The sequence below is a fragment of the Phyllobates terribilis genome, unplaced genomic scaffold (assembly GCF_046119375.1).
Source record: "Phyllobates terribilis strain yellow unplaced genomic scaffold, ASM4611937v1 Scaffold_9__5_contigs__length_417890890, whole genome shotgun sequence".
NCBI lineage: Eukaryota > Metazoa > Chordata > Amphibia > Anura > Dendrobatidae > Phyllobates > Phyllobates terribilis.
The window spans coordinates 277,779,655-277,796,386 of record NW_027362769.1 but is presented as its reverse complement, the minus strand read 5'-3'; the positions used below and the strand labels follow the sequence as shown (position 1 = coordinate 277,796,386).

The following is a 16,732-nucleotide window of genomic DNA, read 5'->3' as shown; positions in this document are numbered from 1 at the left end:
CACACCCATGACATAAATCACACCAGACATGCAGTACTCCACAATGGTAAGACAGTAATATGAGACACATTCCCCTCCAGCTACTCTGACCAAGAGAATGAGGGTAAGGCACTCAAGGTAAAGAGAATGGAATTAGAGTTACCGATAATTCCATTTACCAGGTCGTCCATCATGACAGCATGACAGGAGGTAGGTTAAAAGCCTCCCCTCCCCTCTCCTCACCCTCAGTGTTTTTTCTGTCCCTCGCAGGACAGGACATAGAAAAAGAGGTCTAAGAAAAAAAAGGTACCTGTGAGCCGGGGAGGATCTCCATGCTGACACCCCACTGGGCAGTGGTCCCTCAGCTGGGTCGTGGAGGGGCCTCAGACAGAGGGCTCTCGGTTGCCCACCGGCAGACTTCCAGATTGGCCTGCGTGCATTCCAGAGTGGAGCGCATGCAATGTCTCCAGGCTGAACTTCCGGCCTCTGCGTGCGCTATTGGAGTGGGAGTGCGCGGAGTCTGCCGGCCGAACTTCCGGTTGGCGCGCATGCTCTGGAGAAGGAGCGCATGCGATATCTTCAAGCAAGACTTCCGGAATCTGGCCTGCCCAGGCGCCCTGGAGGTTACTTCCGTGGCGCGCTATGTTGACACATGCATTGCAGGTTGGAACGCACGTTGGATTTTGCATGGTGCCGTTTGGCTGGGCAGCAGTAAGGACATCCCTGCAGAGAAATGGCAGCGGTTGTTGATGGGGGCATGTCTCCCACCACCTGGACCGGGTCTTACCTGGTACCTATAAAAGGGTACCCTTACAGACACCCACTTCCTGACACAATGGATTCCAATCCTGCACAGTCAGAAGCTCCAGCAGAGTCCACGGGTAGTGTGAGTATAGGCCCTGTTTTAACTATGCCTCAGTCCCCTGATTCTCAGTAGATTGTGTGTTAAATAAATAATAGGATAGAGGAACCCAGAGGTCCGGATCTTCCTCTAAGAAATCCCGGAGATGCTTTTCCTGTAGCTCTAAGTTGCAGGATTCCTACAAAAAACAATTATGCAAAGAATGCAATGCCAAAATTCTCAGAGAAGAAAAGGCAGCATTCCTAACAGACATGCGTTCCATGATCCGGGAGGAGGTCCAGAACACAGTTTCCAACCTCATACCCTCCCAAAGGCAACAATTGCCCCAGTCTGTTCAGCCCTCCTCCCGCCATAAAGGACCAAGGTGGGAAATTGAGGAGTCATCTGAGGAAGGAGAATATCTAGATTTAACTTCGGAACAGGGTCTGGAAGGGGAGGAGGAGATTTTTTCCCACTTACCTTCAGAGGAAAGGAAAAAAATATATGTTCTCAGCGGAACATACGGATGATTTACTGAAATCAGTGAGACACACTATGAAACTAAAGGACACACACATATCCCATTCTAGACGGGAAGAAACGTTTTCAGGTCAAAGAAAGCAAAGAAACAGGGTGTTTCCCGTAAACGAGCACATAAGAGCTATGATTCTGGAAGAGTGGGAAGATACAGAAAAAAGACTCATCCCATGAGCCTTTAAAGCCCGGCTTCCATTTGACCCGGAGGACATTAAACTATGGGAGGAAATTCCCAAAGTTGATATTCCTATTGCAAAAGTCGCTAGGAAAAAGGCCATCCCCCTTGAGGACTCCTCTTGTCTGAAGGATGCAATGGACAGAAAGGCAGAAAGTATGCTAAAGAGATGCTGGGAAACATCCACAGCAGTTATAAAAACTAATATTGCAGCTACCTCTGTGGCTAGATCCATGTGCATCTGGAAAGATGAGCTTTCAGATCAGGTTATATCCAATACCCCTACAGAAATATTGTCAGACTCCCTGCCTATGTTAAAATTGGCGAAGCAATTTACGGCCTACACATCAGCGTAATCGGTTAGGTTTGCGTCCAGGGGTAGCGTGCTCTCTAACTCAGCAAGAGGTGCAATTTGGCTTAAAACTTGGTGAGGTGACAGCCATTCTAAAAAAAAACTTTGCTCCATCACCTTTTCTGGTTCTCAGGTATTTGGCCCTGTTCTGGACGAAATCCTTGAAAGGGCATCAGATAAGAAAAAGGGTTTCCCTGAGGATAAAGTGAGAAAATACCAGTCCTTTCGTAAATCCCCTAGACGAGAATATAAGGGTAAATCGGGTAGATGGTCTTACAAAAAGGGGGGGGGGATAGAGCAGCCCAGTTTTCCTCTGGTCCCTCGAATAGACCAAGACGCCATAGGGGTTGGGGGGAGGCTCCGTTTTTTTATGGGAAAATGGCAGACCATAACAGAAAACCAATGGATATGAAGGACCATAAGGAAGGGGTACAAAATAGACTCTTCCCATCCTCCCACACACCACTTTCAAATTACCCGTCCTCACTCTTCCTCGGCCTCAGAAAGCCTCTGGCAGGACATAATAACCCTAGAATCTCTAGGTGGGGTCAAACAAGTACCTCCTTCAGAACTAGGTTCGGGGCACTATTCCTCCCTCTTTTCGATAGTAAACTCTTCGGGCAAACGCCTTACGATCATAAGTCTCAAACCCCTAAATCAGTGGGTAGAATACAGGAGATTCAAAACGGAGACAATAAGATCCAGCATCCCATTAATAGAAAAAGACTCGGTTATGTGTAACCTAGATCTGAAGGATGCATATTATCATGTTCCTATCCATCCAAGCCATTAAAAACATCTGAGGTTTGCTCTAGAGCAAGAAAACAGGGAGTATCATTTCCAGTTTACCTGTCTGCCATTCGGCCTATCATCGGCTCACCAAGTTTTTACGAAGGTAATGACAGTGGTGGCAGCCTTTCTAAGAAAACAGGGCACAATCATAATTCCCTACCTGGAAGATATGCTTTTAGTGGCCCAATCAGAGTCTCTTCTACTTCAACAACAGAGACATGCAATTGAGACCCTAGAATCCCTAGGATGGGGTGTCAACTGGGAGAAATCGAACCTCCAGCCAAGCATTGAAAAAGTGTTCTTAGGGGTACTTTTGAATTCTCATCTTCAAAATTCCTCCCTGCCTCTAACAAAACAGGAAGAAATCAGTCTGAAAATACGAAATTTCCAGAGGAAGAATCTCACGACAGTCGGGTACGCCATGCGAATCATAGACCTAATGACATCTTGTATTTCCAGCGTAAGATGGGACCAGGCTCACTCAAGGACCCTACAAATGTGAGCCCTGACAATCTGGAACAAAAGGTCGTCAGTACTAAACAAAAGGATGAGATTGTCAACAGAGCTAAAAACTTTCCTTTCTTGGCTTGTCAGAACCGTTGAACCTAAAAAAGGGAGTAGATTGGATCCTCCTTCTCTCTATTTGAATCTCTACAGATGCCAGTAAAAAAGGCTGGGGTGCGAACGTAGAAAGCAGGTATCTTTCAGGCTCATGGTCTTCCGAAGTGCAAGGTACATCTTCAAATTTCAAAGAATTAACTTTAAAACAATGCCAGGATCTGGTCAGGGGAAGTCACATAAAGCTTTTCTCAGACAACAGTACCACCGTCTCCTTCCTTCACTAGCAGGGAGGCCCAAAGGGGAAGTGGTTACAACTTCTAGAGGCACAGATCTTCGGATGGGCGGAGGAAAATATTCTTTCAGTGTCAGCAGTCCATCTCAAAGGAACTGAAAACACAGTGGTAGATTTATTCAGCAGAAAGAAAATCTGGTCCTCCAAATGGGAATTGAACCCAGAGCTCTTCCAACGAATAGTCCAAAGATGGGGCACACCCTCCATAGACTTATTTGCAACCAGGAAAAACAGGAAACTTCTGCGTTTTTCTCTATGAACCAGAAGGACACTCCGGAAGGAGTGGACTCTTTTCCACCAATCCCACTTATCTCGAGAGTATTGACGAAAGTCCGACAAGAAAAAGCATTTCTATAATTTGGATCCCTCCTTTCTCCCCAAAGTGGTATCCAATACAAATCTAAATCAGGAAATAATTCTACCATCTTTTTTGCCAGTTTCCAAAAAACAACAAAGAAAAGTTGTTCCATAGACGTTTGCTACGTGAAAGTAACAGTTCCCTGAAGACAGGACTCGAATTTGTTCCTATAATACTCAGGAGGAAACAAAGGCAAAAAATCCTCCAAACCAACTTTGGCAAGATGGATAACTATGACTATCGTCCTCGCATATGAGTCAGAGGTGAAAGATCCATCAATTACCATTAGAGTCCATTCTACTAGAGCAATTTCCGCATCCTGAGTGGAGAAGGCAGGAGCATCGGTGGACCAGATCTGTTAAGCAGCAACTTGGTCTAATATATCTACATTTAACAAACACTATAAGTTAGATGTACTATCCAGCCAACAGCTAGCTTATGGTCATAAAGTCCTTCAAGCAGTAGTCCCGCCCTAATAAACCATTTGATTTGGAGTTTCTCCTGTTGTGCTGCCATGATGGACGACCTGGTAAAATATGAATTACTCCTACATTTAATTACGTTTCCAGGAGTCCATCATGACAGCACCGTTATATTCCCTCCCCTGCTCTTGATAATAATGTGAATGCAACATTGGTTTAAGTAAAATAGCGTTGCATCCATCCTGGTGTGGTGATTGGTACAAACACTGAGGGTGAGGTGGGGTTGGGCTTTTAACCTCTCATGTGTTTTTTGTCCCCAGAGGATCAGAGGAACTACCTCCTGTCGTGCTGTCATGAAGGACTCCTGGAAAAGTACTTAACGGTAGGAATAATTCCTATTTTATAGGAACCCTCCACAACAGCACAACAGGAGGTTGCCTCGCACCACCCTAATAAGGACAGGAAACACAAAGAGGTTAAATAGCTCTCCCCACCTCCTATCCTCAGTGTTTTTCTAAAAGACCACACAATATGAATGCTCAAAATATTTATTTAAACACCAAGGAATAAAGGGATACATATAATGAACAGAAGGATGGAAAATACCTGTGCAGTCGTGGAGGGTTCCTTGAAAAGGAAATACCGGTTAATCTAATTCCATTTTCTCCCCTCACCCTCCACGACAGCACAACAGAAGGACTATAATGCTTAGAAAATGTATGGACCGAGGACCAGGTGGTGACTCTGCAGATGTGCTCGATGGAGTCGCTGGCCCTTTCGGTCCAGGAGACTGACATGACTCTTGTGGAGGGAGCTCTCAATGTCTTCGGAGGGAATAGACTCTGACTTCTATAATGGTTAACAAATAGCTTTCTTAATCCAGTTGGCTATAGTACTCTTCAAAGTCTTTTTGCCCTTGATTTGTCCACAATATTGGATAAAGAGATTCTGGTCCTTTCTTCAGGAATGTGTCTGTTGGAAATAATGAATAGATCTCCATATGTTTAACAAATGAAATTCCTTTTCTCTGTCGTTTGTTGGATCTCAGAAAGACAGGAGAATTATCTCTTGAGACATGTGGAATTCTGATGTCACTTTTGGTGAAAAAGATGGGTCTAGACGGAACACATTTCTATCTTCTAAGATCATCAGATATGGTTCTCTGATAGAGCCTGTAGTTTACCAACTCTTCTTGTCATTGTTATGGCTACAAGGAAATCTCCCTTCCAGAACAGTTTATTTAAATTCACTGAGGCTATTGGCTCAAAAGAAGAGAGAGAGAGAGTTAAACCCTTTAAGCTAATATGTAGGTCCTAAGGTGGGATTATGTTGGTCTTTCTTGGGTGTACGCGGGAAGCTGCGGTCATGAATCTTCTAATCCATCGATGATTTGCTAAATCCTGGTAAAAAAAAAGAAATTAAAGTGCACCTGTCAGCAGGGTTGTGCTCAGTTAACTACATACACTGTCAGGTGGGCGACATTACACTGATTAAACTGACATCTTGGCTAATGAAATCCGTCCTGTGGCTCTTGTGTAATCTTTACTTTCAGTTTGGAGATAATGATATGCTCGTGCTCCGGGGCGGCCTGTAGGTGGGCGCTCTATATGGTGCTCTGCTTACATATTCATCTGTATGCTCTTATGACAGCTCACTGTAACTTCACTGACATGGCTCCTATTTTACATAATGCATCTACTAGTGCAGGGATAGGTAAAATAGGAGCCAGGTTAGCAAAGGCACAGTGACCTGTCATAAGAGCATACAGATGAATATGTAAGCAGAGAACCAGATAGAGCTCGCCCCACAGGCCCGCCCGGGAGTACAAACATATCATCTCCAAAATGAAAGTAAAGATTACACAAGAAAAACTGGACGGATTTCATCAACCAAGGTATCATTTTAATAATTGTAAAGGCACAAACCTGACAGTGTATATAGTTTACTGAGCACAATCTTGGTGACAGGTGCGCTTTAAAGCTGACACCTGGAGTTTGCGGGTACTAGGTTTTAAGCCTCTTAGTCCATCCTGTAGGAAATCCAAGATTCTGGCTATCTCTGGATGAAACAGATCCAGAGAAATAGCCCCATACCATGCGATAAATTTCTTCCATATTTCCCCATAGATGGGATTAGTTATTCATTTTATGCTTTCCTGGAGGGTACCTATGACCCTATCTGACAGACATTTTGCCTTTAATATTTCGGCTTCAGAAACCAACAGCCAGACACAGATTTTGCAGGGCTGGATGGAAAATTGGACCTTGCTGTAGAAGGTCGGGCACCGGAGTGTCATCCTTCCTCAGGTTGTTTAATGTCCCAAACAAACTTCTTTTTGGCCAAAAGGGTGCTATAAAGGATTGACTCCCTCCGGCCTGATTTTCTGTACTGCTTTTGGTAGTATGGGAATTGGGAAGATGGGGGAGCGTAGGCCAACTTGAAATCCCATGGATGGGTGAATGCATCCACTGTCACAAGTGTTGTTTGGATACAGGGAGAAGTATTGATTTACGTTTGTGTTTTGACAGTTTGCAAATAAGTGCACCTCTGGATGGCCCCATTTCCTGGTTCTCCTTTGAAAAATCTCGGGTTTTAGATTCCACTCGCACAGATGTATATCTTTCCTGCTCAGGAAGTCTGCTTGTGTGTTGGCGGAACCTCTTATATGGAGTGTTGACAAAAGATGTTGCTATGCCCAAGAGAAGATTCTTGCTGAGATTGCCCTCAGATTCCCATATTTGATGACGAAGGTGAGCCACTGTTGTCATGTTGTCGAAATATATCCTGACATGCATCGTCTGGAGTAAAGATACTGCAGTTTTGTGGGTCTCGTCCGCCACTTTCAGCTGTCTGAAGTTTGATGATTGAATGCTTATCTCTTGTGGCCAGACACCTTGGAAAGAAACTCTGGAGACCATGACTTCCCATCCTCTTTTGATGGCATCCGTCATTAGGGGATTTTGCCTACCCCAGCAGACACATTGTTTTACAGGTATCCTCTCTATGCCTTTGATAATTTTATGCTGCCTCTCTTGCATCAGTCTGGCTTTAGCATCCACACTGTGGACCTGACTCCTATAAACTTTGCACAAGCACTTTGTTTACTACTTCATATATATATATATATATTTGTATACTTTAATTTCTGGTATGAATATGAATGGATATTAACCTTTCTTGTGCAATATATTTGCATATTTATATTGCATTGAAACTGCAACATGATTATACATCAGCATTAGCCAAATCTGTGAGATGTACTTTTTGATTGCAGCCTCATTAGCGTTGAGATGTAATTTGGATCAAAATCATTTGTCATTCAGAGATATATATGGTGGTTTCACTATCTATTTAGTTTAATTTTGACATACTATACCAAATATTATATATCTCTCTGAATAGCATTTTGTTCTTCTACTAAATGTCCACTAGAAGGCTCTATTATATTGTAGTAATTCTCTTTGATAGATTTTACTCTTTGAGGATTTACCCATACTTATTTTTGCCTATTGTTTTTGTGATTGTGCCTGGGTTGGGTCTCACTCTGCTCTATATTTTGTCATCGTCCCCACCCCCTCCTCCTATATTACAATATTTTATTGGATTTTAATTAACCGCTCAATAAAGATTGTTATATTTTATTTTTGGGGTTCCTGCACTTCTTTTTCTTTTTTTTAAGTCGTAGTTATAGTTGTCAGTGTGAATGGATTTTAGGATACTCATTTTGCTAGATTCTCTGGCTTGAGCCACCAGCCTAGGGAGGATTTTACTTGAAGGAGCAAATAAATTCTTCGGTTTAGAGATTCGGGGCATCTGTCCAGCAGGACAGAATATAAGTTTGAACAATTCTCATATGCGCTTAGGACCATGGTACTGCTTCGATTCAGGATGTCATGGATCCCAGAACAGACATTGCTCTGCCAAGTCAGTGTCCATAAGGTTCGCAGAGATTTTGGATCTTATCTGCATTAGCTTGTTTCTTGGTAGAAAAGATGCCTGTTCTTGAGAATCAAACAGGAACCCCAGGAAAACTTTTCTGGTTGATAGATTTAAGTCTGACTTCTGCAAATTCCCAACCATTCTAAAAAGATGTTAGGATCTGAAGCGTTATTTGTACGTATTCCCTGAAAAGTGGTACAGAAGGAGCCGTGATCAAAAAGTCGCTGGGATAAAGAATGATTATTACATTCTGATTCCTCACAAATACTACTACCACTGCCATAATTTTTTGTAAACACCCAAGGTGCTTAAGAAGTCCCGAAGGGTAACACATTGAATTGGAAGTGAAGAGTCCGCTGCCCCAGCATAATCACAAATCTTAAAAATTTTCGATGTGCTGGATGTATGGGAATATGATAATAGGAGTTTTGCAATTCGACCGTTGCCACGACAAAGGGACAGTGGATCCTGAAATCTAGAGGGACAGTGGATCTAGAAATTTTAAATTCTGCCCCCTACATGCCTGGCGTCATTGTCTATCTTGGCGCTGGTTTTGAAAAATATTCCTTGCTCCTTCCTCCTTTGGAGTAGATTCAGCATCCCCCTTACAGCCGTGGTCTCCGGCCAGTGTCTCCCACGCTGGCTGTGCCCGGGGTGCAAGCACTGTGCGCAGATTCCTGGGTACTGTGCTTAGGCCGTGCTCCCGGTCTCTTAAAAGGGCCACGCACGCTGTCCTAAGATGTCCCCGGCCAATGGCCAGAGGACAGATACGATTTAAGGCACCTCCCCCAACATGGAGGTGCCTGTGCAACGTTGTCAGTTTGGTTCCTAATCTTCCTGTTAGTTCTCAGGTCCCAGTGCTGTCCGCCAGTCTGCCCACCAGCCGTGCCCACCAACCAAGTCCGCCTACCTACCTATCAGCCGTGCCTGTCTGCCTGCCCATTGGCCGTGCCAGTCGGCAGTTGTTTTCTATCCTGTGGGAGTCGCATGCTCTCACACGAGGTTGGTGCCGGAGTGGCACCTGATCCACCTTCCCGGTCCCTCCCTGGTTCACGGAGTCGTAAAGCCGCCGTCGATCCAGGGTCGGTCCGGGTGAGGTCCCTAGATAAGCACCTCTGGTCCCTCCTTGTACCACGGCACAGTGGTTCCACCACCCGGCACCGTAACAGTCTGAACTCTCCTCTAAACTAATCTTACCTTTTTTTGGTGACAGGAGGTGCTAGAGAACCCGACTGAGAAAGGGTGGCTAGGGAAGTTTGAATTTCCTGACGTACCATCTCCCTAAACTTCTCTATCAGAGACTGTTTTTCATCCCTCACAATCTTTTGTGTGCCCTCCTGACACAACTGCTTTTTATGTGAGGGTGAGAGCTTCTTGTTACAAATGGCACATCTACAACCCGTAGATTTAGCTCTGGTTTTTGGTGTAGGATCCTTGTCTTTCTAAAACAAAGGGAAGAAGTTTGCAATAACCATATGGTAAAAATGAGGCACCCACCCCAGGATAACTTACTGGGCCTGGGTTTGAGCTGGGTTCAGCAGATGCAGAGTGAAGAGAAGACGCACTCCCAGGGATATAGGAATTGGTCATACCTTAGGGTGTCTTCTTGTAAGGGGCACTTATAGATAAAAGACCATGACCCAGCGCGATGCAACTCCTCCCCGCTCTGAAAAATCCTCCTGTGATTCTAATCTGGAGGACTCCTCTAAGGCTATCGGTGTCGTCATCCCATCGATTCAATGATTTTCCCAACCGGAGGGCCGAAAAAAACGGTGCGTTCCATAGTGGATCACAACCGGAAGTGACGCCAATTGAATGGGACCGGCGTCCCGTGTCACTTCTGCTGCATGCTCACTGCACGATGGCATGAAAGGGAAGGAGGGAGGTTGGGGAGCTACAGGAGGACCCCAATCCACCTCCTATCAGCATTGCCCGGAGGCGAAGGAGAACGGATGAATACCGATCCTCGGGACACAGGAAAAGATGGAGCAGAGAAAGGCAGCGTGATCAACCACACTGCTCAGCAGGTATTCGTTCAGTCCTAGCGTCTGTTGACCGCAGAAAACCAGGACGACAACTTCATGCCCCTATGGACAGGAAAAACACTGATAATAGGAGGTGGGGAGGGGTTATTTAACCTCTTTGCGTTTCCTGTCCCTATTATGGCAGGGAGGCTACCTCCTTTTGTGCTGTCGTGGTAGGTGAGGGGAGAAGTTAATGTACTTTTAGACTCAAGATATGTTTTAAAGGGTCGCAGATGACTTTGCCGCAATTTGGCAGAGCCATAATTTTCTGACATCTGCTGGCAAACCTATAAAGAAAACGCTATCCTTCCCCGAAAGGATAGCCAAAGTCAAATCATCGGGACGCATACGGGAAAAAAATACCCTTGCAGTAGGGAATGCCTTGGGCGACTAGGCGGCTAAAGAAGCAGCACTACCTGACAGGTATACTGGCCATGAGACCGAAAAAGCTGGAACAACAATAAGCACAATAGGGTTTTCTCCAATTGACAGTGGGGACACCAAAGACAATGGTATTCACCTGGCATGGTTGTGTAACCACAACCACTAAAAAGGCTCAAGGATACTGCAGAATCACGACTGAGAACAACTAATATGAAATGGCAGGGTCAAATCTGCGCTGCCAGTAATCAAGGATGAAAGATGAAAACGGTGTCCAGGAATGCGGTTTATTTGTCAACGGGTTTCCAAGTTACAAACTTCTTCATCAGGACAAACACTGTGGTTTGTCCTTAGGAAGAAGTTAGTAACTTTGAAACCTGATGACAAATAACCTGCATTCCTGGACACAGTTCTTACCTTCCATCCTTGATAAATAGTAGTGCAGATTTAATCCTATCATTCCAGTTTAGTAGATATACGGACCATAACAGATGCGGAAACCCCAGGAGTCTTCGTGACCGCAAGTGTGGTAAGGCCCCTTTTAGTGAAAGAGATTGTCACTGCCCTGGCCCCAGTGGCCGTTGATCCCAAACTACTACAGGTCTTCCAGACCCAGGCCCCCCACATGAACAGAAAACATGGGTTACAGTGGGTGTCGTATGTTCAGTGTTAGGGGTATGGCAGGAAAACATAAGGATTTGCCTCCCACGCTGCCTGTTCCCCACGATGGCAGCCCTAGCACATTCCCGAATGCACAACTTAAAGGGTGTGATGTGTGCAGTGGTGCTAAAAAATTGGGCGCCTTAAGGGTTTAAAGAATGTCTCATTTGTGCTAAACATAATCCCTGTAGGCCTATTCAAGTCCTGAAAAAATGCACACCAAAACCAGATTACCCACTTAAGAGACTGCAGGCGAACTACATACCGCTAACTAAGGTGGGTACTTATGAATATGCCCTGGAAAGCATTGTCATTTTCTCTGGGTGGCCTGAATCTTGGGCTGTGACCAAAGTGAACACAAAAAACGATCAGTGAGGTGGATTGTAGATATGGGGTGCCCAAAACTATAAAGCATGAAAGAGACACCAACTTTAATGGGCAATTGATAAAACAAATCATGGCCACCCTTGGGATAGAACAGGCTTTCCATGTTCCCCATCACCCACAAAGCCGTGGGAATGGTACCATAAAGTTAAAAATCCAGAAGTAAGTGGAAGAAATACATTTGCCATGGGTAGATGGCTTGCCCATTGCATTGTATTCAGTGAGGACCACCCCAAGGGTTAGAGAGAAGCTGTCCGAGTATGAACTACTGTTTGGTAGTGTCCCTAAGACAGGGATGTTTTTCTCATAGGAGTTTCAGGCCTCCCACGATTCCCTCACTGCATATGCCCCAGAGATGCACAAACATGTGACCCCCAACTGTCTAAGTGGCACTCACACTTTGGTACCAGGATACTGGGTCATAGATAAGAGACTGGAACCTAGATACAGTTAGCCATTTCGAGCATAGTTAACCACTGCCACTTCTGTCAAGCTTCAATGCAAGGACACTTTCACGGTTTCACGCCAGCCACTGCAAAAAAGTCCTAAAACCTAGCGGCAGGAAAGACTGCAATCATGCCCCTTTTGGACAATCCTGATAGCAATTATAACCCCTGCAAAAACTCTCAGTGAAGTACTAAGAGGACTGGGACAAAAAACTGATAAAGCATCAGCAAATCTTGCTCCAAGACATGGACAGTAAACTGTCCTAAGAACTGTTGGAAATGCACCCAAAGCAATATTCTCTAACACTATGCCTTATTTAGCCATTCTAGTGACTTTTGAAAGCCTACTAAAACCAAATTAACCCCCCCCCAAAAAAAAAGAGAAGGCTGTATGGGTGACGCTCTGTTGCCATGGTTGCGGTTAAACAGGAGTGGCCTGCCTTTTAAGTCAGACTGGAATGCCTTGGGCTTCAAGATGTGTTGACCTCTTCTGTTACTGGCTTCACCTCCTGCAGCTGCATCCAGATAAGGTCCAGAGAGTTTCCTTTCTTTACAGATAACTATTCAGAGGGTAATAGGTCCGCTACCACCATTACACGGTGTTTAACGGTTGATGCCACTCAATACATGATCTAATATCAGATTTAAATCAAATGACACCCAGCAACAGGAAAAGATGTTGGACTTACTATGCACCACATTGTTATCTAAATGGATTGCTTGTCTTTTCAACAACACTATTGTGGGAGTACCAGAGAATTTGTACAGGTGCATCTCACAAAATTAGAATGTCATCTAAAAATTAATTTCTTTCAATTCTTCAATCCAAAAAGTGAAACTCATATATTATATAGAGTCATTAAAAACAGAGTTATCCATTTCAAGTGTTTATTTCTGTTAACGTTGATGATTATGGCTTACAGCAAATGAATACACAAACGTCATTATCTCAGTAAATTAAAATTATTAACAAAAAACACCTGCAAAGGCTTTCTAAGCGTTTACAAAAGTCCCTTAGTCTGTTTCAGTAGGCTCCACAATCATGGGGAAGACTGTCGACTTGACAGATGTCCAGAAGGCAGCTATTGACACACTCCACAAGGTCCCAGAGTTTCAATTTTAATTTGGAAATCAAGGTCCCAGAGTCTGGAGGAAGAGTAGAGAGGCACACAATCCAAGTTTCTTGAGGTCTAGTGTGAAGTTTCCACAATCAGTGATGGTTTAGGGAGCCATGTCATCTGCTGGTGTAGGTCCACTGTGTTTTATCAAGACCAAAGTCAGCACAGCCATCTACCAGGAAATTTTAGAGCACTTCATGCTTCCCTCTGCAAACAAGCTTTTTGGTGATGGAAATTTCATTCTCCAGCAGGACTTGGCACCTGTCCACACTGCCAAAAGTACCAATACCTGGTTTAAAAACAACAGTATCACTGTGATTAATTGGCCAGCAAACTCACCTGACCTTAACCGCATAGAGAATCTATGGGGTATTGTCAAGAGGAAGATGAGAGACACCAGACCCAAGAATGCATACAAGCTGAAGGCTGCTATCAAAGCAACCTGGGCTTCCATAACACCTCAGCAGTGCCACAGGCTGATCGCCTCCATGCCACGCCGCATTGGTGCAGTAATTGATGCAAAAGGAGCCCCGACCAAGTATTGAGTGCCCCCAACCTGGTATGCATGGCATCCTCTGAGCCTCCATCCTGGTATGCATGGCACACTCTGAGCCCCCATCCTGGTATGTATGGCACGTTCTGAGGCCCCATCCTGGTATGCATGGCACCCTCTGAGCCCCCATCCTGGCATGCATGGCACCTTCTGAGTCCCCATCCTGGTATGCATGGCACCCTCTGAGCTCCCATCCTGGTATATATGGCACCTTCTGATGCCCCATCCTGGTATGCATGGCACCTTCTGATGCCCCATCCTGGTATGCATGGCACCCTCTGAGCCCCCATCCTGGTATGTATGGTACGTTCTGAGCCCCCATCCTGGTATGTATGGCACCTTCTGAACCCCCATCCTGGTATGCATGGCACCCCCCTGAGCCCCCATCCTGGTATGTAAGGCACCCTCTGAGCTCCCATCCTGGTATGTATGGCACCCTCTGAGCCCCCATCACGCTGCCTACAAAAAAAAAAAAAAAGAACAATCATACTCACCTCCTCTCTCCTCCAGCGCTGTCCCGCTCTGCTGCCGACACTCTCACTGTGTGAGCCGCGCCTGGTAGAGACGCTGTGCTGGAATAGTCACTACTCCACACGTCGGGACTGTGTGCGTGGGTAGCAGTGACCATTCAGTCTGCTCAATAGCCGGCACACTGTACCGCAGCAGCGCGGCTCCTACTACCGCTCTGTGGTCAGTGTGCCTGCTATTAAAGACCATGGATATTCACTACAACCCATTGGAGGAAGTTGTAGGGAATATTCATGAGCTTTAATAGCGGGCACACTGACCGCAGAACGACAGCAGGAGCCGCGCTGCGGATCCAGTGTGCTGCCTATTAAGAGAAATGAATATTCATTGCTCTCCACGCCCATGGGCGAGCAGGGAATATTCATTTTCTTCAGTAGTGGGCACAGTAGCCTGCAGCAAGCGGCTGCTGCCTCCTGTGCCCCGCTGATCCCCCGCTGCCGCTTCCCCACACCTAAAACCATGCGGCCATACAATAATATAGTATTCGGACTGTAAGACACACACCCCACTTTCCTCCAAAATTTTGGAGGAAAAAAGTGCGTCTTATAGTCCGAAAATTACGGTAACTTGATTTCCTGTTCAGCTTTTCTCACAGTTCAAATTTGGTTTAAGCCAAGGAAGTCTGCTAGCTTATATTTCCCTTTTAGTGGTGAAGCACTGTAATTTCCTCTCTTCTTTAAGACAAAAAAACCCTCCATGAGGCTGAGTGTCCGGCAGACAGGCTTTGTATACAGACACATGAGTATTTATGCTTAGTCTCTAATGGGTTGCCACCTTAATTTGGTCAAACGTGCAAGCTCCCTTGCGTCTCCCCAAAAGTCCTCTTTAAAGAGGTGTTTCCACGACAAGGCGGAAATACAGAGAAAGCTGTCAGTCACTGATAGGACAGCCCACTGGACTGGAAATCTTAGAAAGAGAAGAACTAAATGATGAAAACACAGGTTATGCAAAGTCTTTTCTCACAAAACTAATATAAACCTGCTGAGCTCCACCTGCTCTAAAAGGGGGTGCCTGCGACTGAGCTGCATTTTCATGGTGACAGGTTCACTTAAAATCATAATTTTTTCACAAAGTTGCTTTTATAATAGTAAATGCATTTGAGCAATAAAAATGTGCTGTAAAAGTGAACATAGCCTTTGTTTTCTTTAACTATGTTTAACCATGCAAGAAAAACAATTCAACTGTTATAAAGCTATACAGGACATTAAACAAATGTATTTTCAGTATTACATTGAAGAAAAAAAATATTACATTTTACCACCCTTTCCTTTGTCCGTGAAGCAGACAATAGTGTAGATGTCACTAGGTGAATAGACAGTGAATAGACCATATCAAATTAGCAAAATTGGGTACTAAGATGGAGGGTGATGTAATTTAGAAAAAAAGCAATTATGCAAGCCTAATATTTTGCTCTCATTATTATTATTATATCTATTACCTACCCACTATTTGTACATCATGAATTATACAACATTTCGGTTAAGGTTCAAGAGATTACAAATAATATTTTATTTGATGAAATTCAATTTACCTCATAAAAGTAACTTGATTCACTGCTGTGCTCTTCCCAATCATCTATTCCACTTTTTCTTTCATTTTCCAACTCCTCATCTTCTGAAATGTTTAATAGTGTTCTTTCTAGACAATCACCAGCCATAGCGCTTTCAGTGAGTAAAATACACTTTCTAAACCTGTAAATAATCAAAGAATTATTGAAGACACATTAAATAAATAAATTTAAGGCCAAAGCTTTGGATGGTAAATTAATACAATTAAAGAAAATCTGTCAGTCGGATCAACCCTCCTAAGTCGTCTATATGGGTTTGAAGGTCATAAGAAGCTGAATAAAATGACACCTTGAGATCTGTAATCCAACATCTAATTTTCCAGAGAAATCCACTTTTTTCTTATATGTAAATTAGCTGTTCTAGGCCGAGGGACGGACACATATCTGCATGAAGATCTGCCTCCAGAGATCTTTTTACATGAAGGGGGAGTTAGCAGTGTGATGTGTGATGGCCGCTCTCTGCTCTCCTGATCTCACTGCAGAGCTGTGTGTGATTATACCTGACACATCTGCAGGTTCTTCTCAGCTTCCATCTCACAGGCAGCCATTGTGGCAATACAATAGGGCTGTAAGGCTATGTGCACACTGTGCATTTTTGATGCGTTTTTTCCTTACAGAAATGCACTAAAAACGCTAGGTAATGGGTGTGCCAGCTAATGCAATGACAATCCTGAAGTGCTGTGTCCATGATCAGGAATTTTCCTGACAGGATTGTCATTGCGTTTAATTCTGAAGCATGTCAATTCTTTGTGCGTTTCTGCAGCGTTTTTCACCCATAGACTTGAACTGAGTAAGTCAAATCCACAGCAAAAACGCAGGTATA

The 16,732-nt window shown here is 44.4% G+C and overlaps 1 protein-coding gene across 4 annotated transcripts in view; it reads right to left on the bottom strand.

The window, feature by feature from the left end:
• The window catches only part of TNRC18 (trinucleotide repeat containing 18), a 739,821-nt gene that overhangs the window by 396,785 nt on the left and 326,304 nt on the right, over positions 1-16,732 (bottom strand). For all 4 annotated transcript variants that reach the window (XM_073647819.1, XM_073647820.1, XM_073647817.1 and 1 more), the window contains exon 14: positions 15,874-16,033. In XM_073647819.1, the coding sequence (XP_073503920.1) occupies positions 15,874-16,033 (160 nt within the window). The remainder of the gene's footprint in view (positions 1-15,873; positions 16,034-16,732) is intronic.